The 12,522-nt window shown below is 32.8% G+C and overlaps 1 protein-coding gene across 1 annotated transcript; it reads right to left on the bottom strand.

Moving 5' to 3' along the window:
* Positions 1-7,199: 7,199 nt before the first annotated feature.
* Positions 7,200-10,852, bottom strand: LOC105170864 (putative serine/threonine-protein kinase PBL7). The gene is made up of 5 exons (XM_011091786.3): positions 10,492-10,852; positions 9,358-9,614; positions 8,987-9,176; positions 8,473-8,864; positions 7,200-7,790 (listed from the first exon to the last, which is right to left on the bottom strand). Exons 1-5 carry the CDS (start codon positions 10,607-10,609, stop codon positions 7,473-7,475), a joined length of 1,275 nt encoding a protein of 424 aa, XP_011090088.3. The 5' UTR covers positions 10,610-10,852; the 3' UTR covers positions 7,200-7,472.
* Between the last annotated feature and the right edge of the window lie 1,670 nt (positions 10,853-12,522).

The raw sequence follows: 12,522 nt of genomic DNA on the forward strand, positions 1-12,522 counted from the left end.
ACTATTGTTGTCAATGGTAGGCGGTGAACCCCTTTCAAAACTTCATTGATGCATTATGACCGGCTTAAAGACCACTTTTCACTTGACCTTCAATCTCTCAGTTACCAAATACTCGCGACGTATATGTTCTATTGAGTGATCTTCCACTTGACCGCGCGTCAGCCTTGAATTTAACATTTCAACGATAAAGTGAAGAATTTTTCGCGCGTTATTTTCTAAAACCTGGTATTATTACTATATTTTTCAAATTAGAGGATATAGAAGTGCTTGCATTTTTATACCGTGAATTAGGCAATGCCAACATAAAAGACAAAGTTGCAATTGGTGGCGCGCTACAATTGTTACATGTAAAATTTAATTATTAACTTATAGATTAATTTTTTTGTTATAAATATTAATTAATATTGCATGCTTGTATTATTTATAAAAATTTGGGCATGCTCACGGATCACCTCCATTTTGCCCCGGACTTGGTGCTGAACGATTATATATGGGCCAAGTCCAAATTGCACTAATCATTTGCTCCCAGCAGCACAGTATGGTGCTACATGGAATTGTGAGTACACCTTCACCCAAACAGTACGAGCCATTATCCGGGTCATAAGAGATATATTGGATGAGATGCAGGCAGATCAAGTAACTTATATTTAATATTATACGTACATTTATACCGTGAATTAAATGCGTATTAATTTACATCGTTTCATTTATTACAGTTCATCTGGCAGCCGTATGGCATAGACTCAGATGTCATTATGGCTTACACCGCTGATTTAAAGCCCCAGCTGTGGATATCATCATGTCCCTTAATATTTTACACAAGTGGAAATGCATCGTCCTGAAGGGGTCCTTCACCAATTCGAGATGGATTTTTGAAGCGATGGATACTCGGGACATGAGTCTACATCAGATCTTCCGAAAAAATCATACAGGCACAGATTGGAACCTGCAGCACATACAATATATCATTAGATGGCAAAGACGATATGACATGATTGTACAAAGGCTACCCATTTTCAATAGAAGAAATAAAGAACGAGGGTATTAGAATGATACTACAACATAACATGAAATTTTGTGTTGTCATCTACTGACTGACATGTGGAAAGCGGGTATACCAATCTGGAGAAATACCTATATTGCAAGTTGTGGTATATTATATAATATCGCATACTTTATTTTAAATATTTTTTCTACAGCATAACATTCATTGTTTTCTACATTCTTTAGGCAGAAGAGGTGAATGCCCCTGAAGCTCTGTGTCAATATAGACACTAAATATTGAAGGCATAGTCAATTGGTGGACAGATTCGAACATGGGTCATATATTATGAAGAAAGTCATAGCCCATCAGCCACAACAAATTGCTACACTATCGATTATACTCCTACCACATCCCACAGACAAAAAAGAAGTTCTAGCCGAATGTCTATTGGTTCAGTTGAACGACATGATATTGGGATGGATATAGTTGATTCTTCTATAGTGCATATACTTCGAGATTATTACGTGTCCCAACCGCCTCAAAATTACTACATGTATCAACCGCCACAAGATGATTGGTTTCTATTGGCTCCATATATGTCAATCCATACAGAAAATTATTTTTTACAAGTACATATTAACCTTGGCCTTGGCATTAATCAATCATATGCATCAGGATACAACATTTCACTAATTTCATTTCCATCATCTAGCGTATATCGTGATAATGTGGAGTCTAGTTCTGCAACAACATCAAGTCGGTTCGATATTAATCCGATGGTGATGATAATAAGATACAAAATGAGTCAATGCAAAATATGGGCGAGGAAATAAGAAGAAGACTTCGGGTCAACGCCACAAATACAATTGTGAAACGGGTGTCGTGGCTAACATCCACGACTTCAAGACAAGGCTATCTTTTAAAAAATAATAATAATTTGTAAGTGATCCGCGACTTGACATATTTTTGTTATGTAGTTTATATAAATTATATTTATATAATTTTTTTGTCAATATTAAAATAATTAACCCCCTTCTTTCTCTACCTTTTCTTTATGAATGAAGTGATGTAAGCAATTTTCCATCAACATATGACCACCATAAGTTTCTTTTCCCTCCTAAGTGGCCATTAACTGCCACGTGAGTTTCTCCTGACTGCTGCTCTTAAAAATTTAACATAAAAACTATCTTTGCAATAAAAAATTGACTTGCAGGACTAACCGTTGCAATTTCGTTGATTTGGGAGTCAAATGCACGTTTTTAATTTTATAAGACTAAAAATACCATTTATTAAAATAACTAAATATTAGACATATTGAAGAACATTTTAGAATTATCAAAGAAAAAGGTTGTAAAAATTAAAAATATATGTGGAATATTTATAAGAAATTTAAAAAATATAGAATAATTTGCTTAATTTATCCAATTTAATTATTTGCATCATAACTTTATTTTATTCTCAACCACCTACAATAATTATTTTTTGAGTATTTATGAATAGGGGTGGCAATATCCTACAAAAATGTATGTCAAATTAACAAAATACACTTATTAATGTAAAACAATAGTTTTTATAATATTTCATAAATTATTAATAAAAATTATTAAAAAATGTTACCTTTGTAAAATTCCACCGAAGCAATTATTTTCTCACTGTCAACATATTTACTATATTTATAATTAAAATGAGAGAGAGAGAGAGAGGTTTGATGCATTGAGAATTTGAGGGAGACGTGTGTGTGGTGAAAGGAGAGAAAGTTGGGACTTGGGAATAGGTTTAAAGGAAGGGTATTTTAGGTAGATTAATAAATTGGTATGAACTACCTTCATATATAAAATTTTCATTTTTGTCCCTTATAAATTGATAAATTCATTTTGTAAGCAAAAAGGAATGAAGATATTATGTAAAAGTAAAGGGCAGATTATGTGAAAAGCACATAATGACTTTCACATTAGACATAAAAGAATGTTTCTTTTTTATAATTAGTATAGAAATATACGGGGATGAGATGGAGTAAAATATTTAACTGTAAAATTAATTAATTATTTATCATATATATCTAAAATTAATTAATTATAAGGATAATTACACTCCTTTCCCTTAAAATTTGATATAGTTGCACGTAGATTTCTTGTGGTTTATTGAATTACATCTAGCACTCACAAAGTTTGTTTCTATCTAATAAATAAGTCCCCTGTTGGTCAAAAATTACTGAATTTGCTGATATTTAAAAAACATTGAATGAAAATTAACATTTACTCTCGATTAACTTATTACTAACTTATTACAGGTCAAATAATTTTTTGGAGACTAAAATACCCATATAACGATGAAAATATACCTCATCACATGCATCAAAGCGTGAAGGCGTATGTGGATAATTGATAATAAAAAGATTTATTTAACCTGCAATAAATAGTAATAACTTAATCGAGGGTTAATATAGATTATCTTTTTGATTGTTTTATATATATCAGCAAATTTGATAAATTTTAATTAACGGAATGATTTATTTTTTAGATGAAAGCAAACCTCAAAAGTATTAAATGCAATTTTCCAAATCACGAAAAACTTATATATAATTACATCAAACCAAAAAAATGGAGTGCAATTATCCGTTAATTATATAGAATTAAAGGCAATTTTAGTCTCTTAACTTCAGGCAATTATCATTTTAGTCCCGTAACTTACTAGGGTTCCAATTTAGTCCTCTATAACTTAAAAAAGCTTAATTTTGGTACACATTTGGTTGGAAATTTGCCTCAGTCACCCAGAAAAGTTACATGGCCTTCACGTGACTTTTTAAATTAGGGGTTTCGTTTTTATTGGCTTAAAAAGTCACATGGCCTAATGGATTAAAGGCAATTTTAGTCCCCTAACTTCAGGCAATTCTCATTTTAGTCCCGTAACTTACTAAGGTTTCATTTTAGTCATCTATAACTTAAAAAAGCTCAATTTCGGTACACATTTTTATTTCCACGTCATCGCCACATCGTCGCTACGTGAGTTTTTTAAGCCAATAAAAATGAAATCCCCGATTTAAAAAGTCATGTGAATGCCATGGGACTTTTTCCGGTGACTGGGGCAAATTTTCGATCAAATGTGTACCAAAATTGAGCTTTTTTAAATTATAAAGTATTAAAATAAAACCCTAGTAAATTACGAAACTAAAATGAGAATTGCCTTAAATTAGGGGACTCAAATTACTTTATTCCAATTATATATAAGGAATAACATATTTCACGATAAAGTGAAATTGTCAATTCTCATATAGAAGACAAGAGAATTGGAATAATTAGAAAAAAAGAAAAAGGTAAAAACATCTTTTGTACAACAAAAGCACCTGCGCCCAATTCCCAGAGAATTCTCACATGGAATAACTCAACAATCAATTACATTTATGCTCCTCACTTATAGGTTATTTTCATAAATCACCATTATTTTATAAAAATTAGAAATAAAATCACCAAAAAGTTAACTTTATTTACAAAAGTTATTCTACTTTTTTAAAAATTATATATACTTCCCTAGAAATTTCAGCATTACTACAAAAACTTCCGCTGCATTTTGATTGCCAAAGATGGTTTCTATAATTACACAAAAGAAATAGTGGGTTGTGTAAATAGATCATAGATCAAGAATTGTAAATATAATTATCCCTAGTTATTTTCTACATTATAAATTACTATAATTTAAAATTTATAAAAAAAAACTAATATTATCTATGTTAAATCAACAAAATCGATTCGAAAATTTAAGTTCTGACTATGAGTAATCAACATTTGTTACCTATTGTCAAAATATTTATCACGATTTTTAGCATTAGCTAATATTTTTCACTTGTATGAACAACTGTTAATAGTCATTGCACTATCGTTAATTATTTATTATAAATTTTCGTGATCTTTTACTCTATCACTATGTTAATTAATCATAACGAAAAATTATATTTCTTCGTAAGCAAGCTAAACCTGTTACAATAGTTTAACTTATGTAGGTCATGTTTGGTTTGACGAGGACTTCCACATAACGGTCGAAAAAGCATAGATTCTGTATTTTTTGCCACATTAGACGTGAACGGTGCTTCGGTGTGTGAGTTATTGTCAGTTCTAATTGAATTTTATAAGTTTGTTTTCTGAAAGACGTTTCATTAGGGAGACGAGATCTTATAATTTATATCGATCTACAATTAATTCAGGACGCATATGTATATCGTCAGTCGTTCAAAATATGTATCTGAAATAAATATATAATCTTATATTTAGAGACAACGCCAAATCATATGTCATAAAATATAATAAACTATGAATGGAAGGTCACATGTTTGTCTTGAAAATGATTGTGATGATAAGACAGAAGCGTCGTAGAAAGGTTCATACATGAAACTATGGGGGTACCAAAAGAGACGTAAATAGGGTGGCAGAAATTACCAAAAGATGCATGGGAGGGGAACAAGTGGTAGGTCCAGGGCACGTGAAGTGCCTTTTTTCCCAAATTTCTATCTTATCTGTAGGTCACATCACCCACTCCTATTCTCCTGATACCCCAATCCAAACACACAACCAAAACTCTATTTTCCAATTTGCAATATCAATAATAATGGATCATTAATTTTGTTAAATAAAAAAATAGTGTGACTCCTCTAATTTTTTTTTAAAAAATAATTATATTTAAACTACTTTTAAATATATAAAATTATATTTTTTTGCTAAAAATATTTAAAACGCAATATGAGTGGTAGAATCAACTGATGATTTTAAAATTGTCATTAAGAATATTTATTAAGTGGCAATAAATTTTATCTTATTCTTATTGTATTATTAGTAACAAAATTTATGCATAAAGTTGTCACTAATAGGGCTCAAGATTTTCTGTGAAAGGTCTTATTTTCGAACCTACGTAGGTTTCAAAAAAAGAAATTATCGATCACATAATATAATAATAAAAGCTATTTATCGTCACTAAAATATAATTATATATATTATTAATTATCTACAATTTCATGTACAATTGGTCGCCAATTCTTTAGTAACATCAAGCAATCAAAATAGATGTGATTTAAGTGGAGCCAAGTGGGACAAGGCTTTGATGATTTCGTCTTCAATGTAGGCTCACAACAACTCTTGAACCATTTCCTGATTCATCACTTATCTTAGTATTGGGCCTTGAGTTGGAGTCTTTTCTTGTTTTTGGTTTTTTATAGTTCTGTTTTTTAGTAACTTTTTTGGTGCACAAGTTGTGTGCTTCATTTTTTTTATCTGGACCCGACCTGAATTTTCGGGTCTGGTATACTAGACCCGTTTTCCAGACTCATCGGGTTGGGTTGGGTCCAGTCATAAGTAAATGAGTAATGGATGAATTTGGGTTTAGGTAAATTTGGCCCATTACAGGCCTAATCTCAAGTGAGCAATGTTACAGTTCGCTTCTCTGAGCCAATGAATTTTCCCCCTTCATTTCCAGTATTCACTGCCAGCTCAATCTCCTTTCCAAGTTTATGATACCGCGTCCTAATTTATTGCTTACTCTAATCGGAGTCATGCTTCAAAGTATCCGTCCATATTCATAATTAGATAGACAGTGAAAATTGACTGATTCGATATACTATTTGAAGTTATTTAATTCAATATTCAAAAAGAATTGCATAAATTTACAACTTTACTCCTCATTTAATATTTTTATATAATAATTTTATACTTATAAGGAAAAAATTACATTCATGTTAACCTCACTTGATATATATATATATATAGTATAAAAATAAACTTAAAAATATTAAATGGGAGGCAAAATTAATTTTTTTTATTGATATCAGTATTTTCCGTCCAAACACTAATGTGATGGAGGTCAAGTGTAAATAGTAAATTTTCAGAGTGGATTTAATTATAATTTTTTAAAAAAAATTAAAAAAATATAATTTCTATTTTTAAATAGAGTATCAGTATAATTAATCCTTTATTAATTAGTGTAAAAGGGATAACGCCAGTTTATGAACCACTTCTTTACGTGTTCACAGTGTTTTTTGCATCATTGGTTCAAAGTATCACTGATATTTTGATGACCAAACATGTTTTGATAAAATTTAATATTAAATCAATCTACCAAATTAATAAATAAAACTTTCAATCTCCTCAGCTAAATAAATTTTCATTTCCACATTTTACCAAGGAAGAAGGTATATATATATTTTTTTAAACAAAAGGTTGCCCAGAAACGATAACGAAAATAACTCCAGTCTCCAAACATAAAATGCGACTCCAGAAAACGTAATTACCAGCTTAAGTTGCTCAGGAAATATGGCAAAAATCCAAGAACACAACGATCCGATGTATTACTGTACAACTATGTGTCTGTGTGCAAGGGAACTCTCTTCTTCATCATTCTCAAACATAGCATGTGAAGGTAAATCTACAAAAGGTAATGAAGGGATGGATTTACAGTGCTGATCGGAGGTACATTGCATGACAGCAAACAGCAGAATGAACAATCCTCAAACTAAGTCCTCTAATTTCTCCTCATTCCCAAAGCCCAGATCAAATTTCTCTTCACTATCCCTTTTAAGGCTGCGCGAAGAATGGACGCTTCCTGGGCTCTGGATTGGATGGATCTTGGGGTCGTATTTCTGTGAAACAAGATAGTTCAAAGCATTAACGATATCTGCAATCTGCGGCCGCATGTTTGGCTGCTCCTGGATGCACATTGCAGCAATCGCTAGAGCTTGGTACAAGCCTCTAACGGGATATTGACCTTCTAATGCTGGGTCGGCCATTTGGAAGAATTTCTTACGATCCTTGAACAACGGCTTCGCCTGCAAAATGAACAAGTGTAAATTCATATCATATGCTTATTGGAATTTTACTACGAGCGTAAGTAAAAACAAAGTAAATGGAACAAGTTGCATTCAGGAACGTAATGGCATGATTGAAAGCAACAAATAAATGTGAATCACTAATCTATCATGTCTAGATGATAAAACAGACTGTGACAAGAATCAAGAAACTTTTGAGAAGTCCAAGCGTCTCAAACACCTCTAAGGTACTTGGTTCGTAGATCATGAAACCGACACCACATTCAGAGCAGGTTATGTGCTTTTTTACTGTAGGCATCATTACGTTTAGACGGAAGCTGGAAAGATAAGGAGAAGTACGAAAAAGAGAAGGCCATCACTACGAAAGAATATAGCATAAAGCATTGGATACTCCAACCATAACCAACTTGCAAAATCAACTAAGCCAGTGGAGCCATTTTGGATGGCCCTAAAGGGAAAACATCGAATCCAAGTGGACCACACAGCCCCCTGGTGAAGCCCTTTAAATTGCCACTAAGTACTGAAACTCAATCTCCTCCGCCAATGATTTATACTTCAACTGTAGCTTGTCAAGTGGTAGTGCCAGTAATAACAACTTAACTTGACAAATTGAATACAAGTTGTGACACAGATAAGAAATTGAATACAAGTTGTGTGTAAAAGGGAAAATCAAGATACTAACCCATTCAACAATACTTTGCTCCGGACCAGTTCTTCTGTTGTCAATGGCTCTCCTGCCCGTGACAATCTCCAAAAGTACGACACCGAAGCTATAGATATCTGATTTGAATGTAAGTTGGCCAGTCAAAGCATAATCAGGCGCACAGTACCCATATGTGCCCATCACTCTTGTGGAAACATGGGTTTGATCTCCACTAGGACCCACTTTGGCTAAACCAAAATCAGATAGCTTGGCGTGATATCCCTCCCCAAGCAAGATGTTGGAACACTTCAAATCACGGTATATAACGGGAGGTTTCATCTTGTTATGCAAATACTCTAAGCCTTTAGCCGCACCAGCCACTATCTTCATTCTAGTGTTCCAATCCAGGACCTTTCTACTAGCTCGACGGACTGTACAAGTAAAGCAAGTAAATCCCGTGACTTTATGGTACTTAAAAGCAACATCGCACAGGGACAAGAAGCATAACAACATCATATACGTGAAAGCAGGAGGCGTGAAAATTGAAAGATACCATGTAAATGATCCTCCAAAGAACCTAATGGCATGTACTCATAGACTAACAGCCTCTGGTCTCCCTCTGCACAGTAACCAATTAGTTTAACAAGATTAGGGTGTTCTGCATTACTTAAAGTTAGGACCTCAACCACGAATTCTCTAATCCCTTGACCCCCGTTGCGATCTAGTTGCTTGATAGCAACAACCTGCATCATACCAAACAGAATGAATTCAGATATTGTAACAGAACAGGCATCAAGCAGCTTTGTTATTTGAATTTACCAACAAATGAAGCAACTGAATTGCAAGAAAACGAAGATAGATAATTCACAGATTCCCTTTGATGAACATAATGCAATTGGATTACTTGATATACATCCAACTGACCTCACCGGTACCCTGCAAACGACCTTTATAAACTTTACCAAATCCTCCCTCGCCAAGAAAATACTCTGCCTTGAAATTCTCTGTTGCATCAACTAACTCAGCTAAAGTGAATTTCCTAGCTTTGAAGCTGTCCGACTCGGGTGCAGAATCAGGACTCAAACTAGTATCTCTTTCCCTTGAGCTGTTCTCCGTGGCAGAGCGAGACAGAAATTTATGCTCCTCCTTCCTAGATTTGAGCGAGCTCGATTTTGAAAAATCTAAAAGCATAACACAAAAGTAATTTGAGAGAAGGTGAAAAACAATAATGGCCCACCGAATAAATAATAAACATTAAAGACATAAAATGCAGATTAAAGATGTAAGGCCAGACATCCTCAAAAAGATGATTCTCCAGACAGTTCTAGCAAAACAAACATATTCACATCATAGCCAATGAACAAAAATTCAGCCTTTTGTAAATCATTCAATGTACAATCAACACAAAGTCAAGAATTCATCAATAAGGGCAACAAGGTATGTTATATCCATATACATGCATATAAACGTAAGATCATATTTATTTGACGAGAAAAAGGGAAAAAATAAACACACACACAAAGAATTAGATGTATACAAAAGCCATCATGAAAGGAATTGAAACATGGACTTATAGAACAAAGGAAATAACATTCAGGGATGATCTGAAATAAATTTCGTTTTTTAGTGTTCTTTTTTTCTTTTTCTTTTTTTTTGGGGGGGGGGGGGGGGTGGATAAGAACACAAAATCAATTAAAAAGAAAGAGGAGACGAAAGGCGCATGCAAGTCAACAAAAATGAATTTCGAAATAGAATGATCACAACCCAGCATGCAAATCAAGAAAAACGAATACCACCAAGATAAAAATAACAAGAAAATGAAGAACATCAAATCCTTGTTGATAATCACCCCCCACCCACCCAATAAAAACGAAAAGAAAGGGGTACGGAGAAAGATCGTTTCTTTTCTGAAAACCCACGTCAAAAATTCCAAAACGCACAGAAAAACAAAAGATCAATCCTTTTCGAACACCCACAAACTTTTTTCAAAATAAATAAAGGAGAAAGATGGGATATCATGTAAACTATGTTCCATAACATACACACGCACACACACACCTGATGATCTCTGCGCATGATCATCATCTCTTCTCAACCGCTGACTGCTGTTGCTCTTACTCTTTTTGTATTGCTTCTTATCAATGGATGAGTATCTAGTGCAAGGGAAACACCCCATGCCTTTCTCTCCTCTCCTCTCTCTCTCTCTCTATCTAAATATATGTATATATATAAGATTTATATCTCTCTCTATATATATGTATATGCAGCTGTATATATATATATATGGTTATTCACTCAGCTGCAGAAAACAGAGAACGGGGAAGAAAGAGTTAAAATCGAAGACAGAGTTTTTCAGAAAGAGAAGAAGACAGAGGAAAGAGAAGTGAACCTTAACACATTATTTCCTTTTGTTTCTTTCTCCCCACCACATACGACCTTATATTTTCTGCAATACTATGCTGCATCCAGCGTAATGTTTCATCCCAAACACCATCAAATCACCGCTCGCCACGTTGCACTATCTCCATCCGTTTCATGACGCGTTCGCTTTTGGTTCGTTAGGTTCACACTAGGAGTGCCCCAGATCTTTTATGTCTATTTCTTTAACAGGCATGGCTCGGGTCACGTACCTGTGACTGTACGCTTCGGTAGGGATACATGACAGGCAGAGGTAACCCCTTGGATCCCGAGAGTAAATTATGTGGGTCCAGCCTTTTCCCACACACGGTACGTCGAGCGTGGTGACGACGATCAATGCGATAATTAATTTGGTGGTGCTGGAATAGCATAGGCCTGGCAGGCAATGCGTTGACTTCTAAGAATGAGCCAATCGTTCGGCGACGCGTATCCAGGTGAAGTTTGGTTGCGGGAAGGTAATTACTGGGTAGTTTTAATTTTGGCAAACGCTGTTACCAATTTCCGTCAGAGAATTTTCTGAATATTCCGGAAATGAAGCAATTCTTTTTTTCTTTATTTCCTTTTCTTTTTTAATTATTTCCAATTATAAAATCTGGCAGCTGAAGAAAAGAATTTACCATTATGAAAAAGGAAAAAATGAGTAAAAACAATTTTTAAAACAGAAAAGATTGCATCTTGCATTTTAAGTATAAATTATAACAGGTTTCTTCAGTTTTGTTACAATCATAGATATTATCTCGTTATTTAAAAAATTATAAATATATCTTTTTAAATTAATAATTGTCTCACAAATATTTTCTTATAACAGTCTATTATAGGGGCATTTGTTAGATAATCGTTAATTTTAAAAAATATTTATAATTTTTTAAATAACGATAAAGTATTTATAATTATTATAACATGAGATGAGACTGTTATAATTTAATTGAGTTGCATAATATATTTTAGCAAAAAGTGATTATGATATTTTGATCCACAATTATTATGTAAATACCGATTGTAACTGAATTTAAAAAATTAACCTTACTTTCAAGATTAATGAAGGAATTCAAATTTATGGGACATAATCGATAATTGGATAAAAAGAATTATGATAGTATTAAAAGCTATAAATTGCCATTTTTATCGAAATATTGGCTTGGAGAAATTTAATTCCACAAGCTATAATGCCCGAATACTCTAAAAAATTACTCGATGTAATAGTGGACATAGACACATTATATACAGAATTTGCGTGGCCGAAAATATAAAAAAAAAAAAAAAAAAAAAGGACACGGTGTCGCATACTTTTTTAGATTTTTTTTGTAATTTCCAAAAGTTTCAATTGTCTTAAAAAAAGAAAAAAGAATTTTGGACTTAATAAAAAAAAAAGATTAATTCAATTCAATCAAACTAAAGACTTTGGGATAAAATTATTAAAAAATTTGAGAGATGATCATGATGATTTAACTAATTTAGATTATTAGAAATTTTTCATTCCTTACTTTTTAAAACAAACTAATTCTGTATATGTTTTAAGCCACGTTTGGTTAAAAAGTTAGATATAAGACATGCTTATTTTATATTTTATTTTTATATTTTTCATATTTTAAATTTAATTTCATGTGAAATTGATAATATATATAAAATAAAAAAAGATATCACACATAGTTGTTTCAATATTGTGTCGTG

This window comes from Sesamum indicum, linkage group LG9, assembly GCF_026168435.1.
Source record: "Sesamum indicum cultivar Baizhima isolate 11 linkage group LG9, ASM2616843v1, whole genome shotgun sequence".
NCBI lineage: Eukaryota > Viridiplantae > Streptophyta > Magnoliopsida > Lamiales > Pedaliaceae > Sesamum > Sesamum indicum.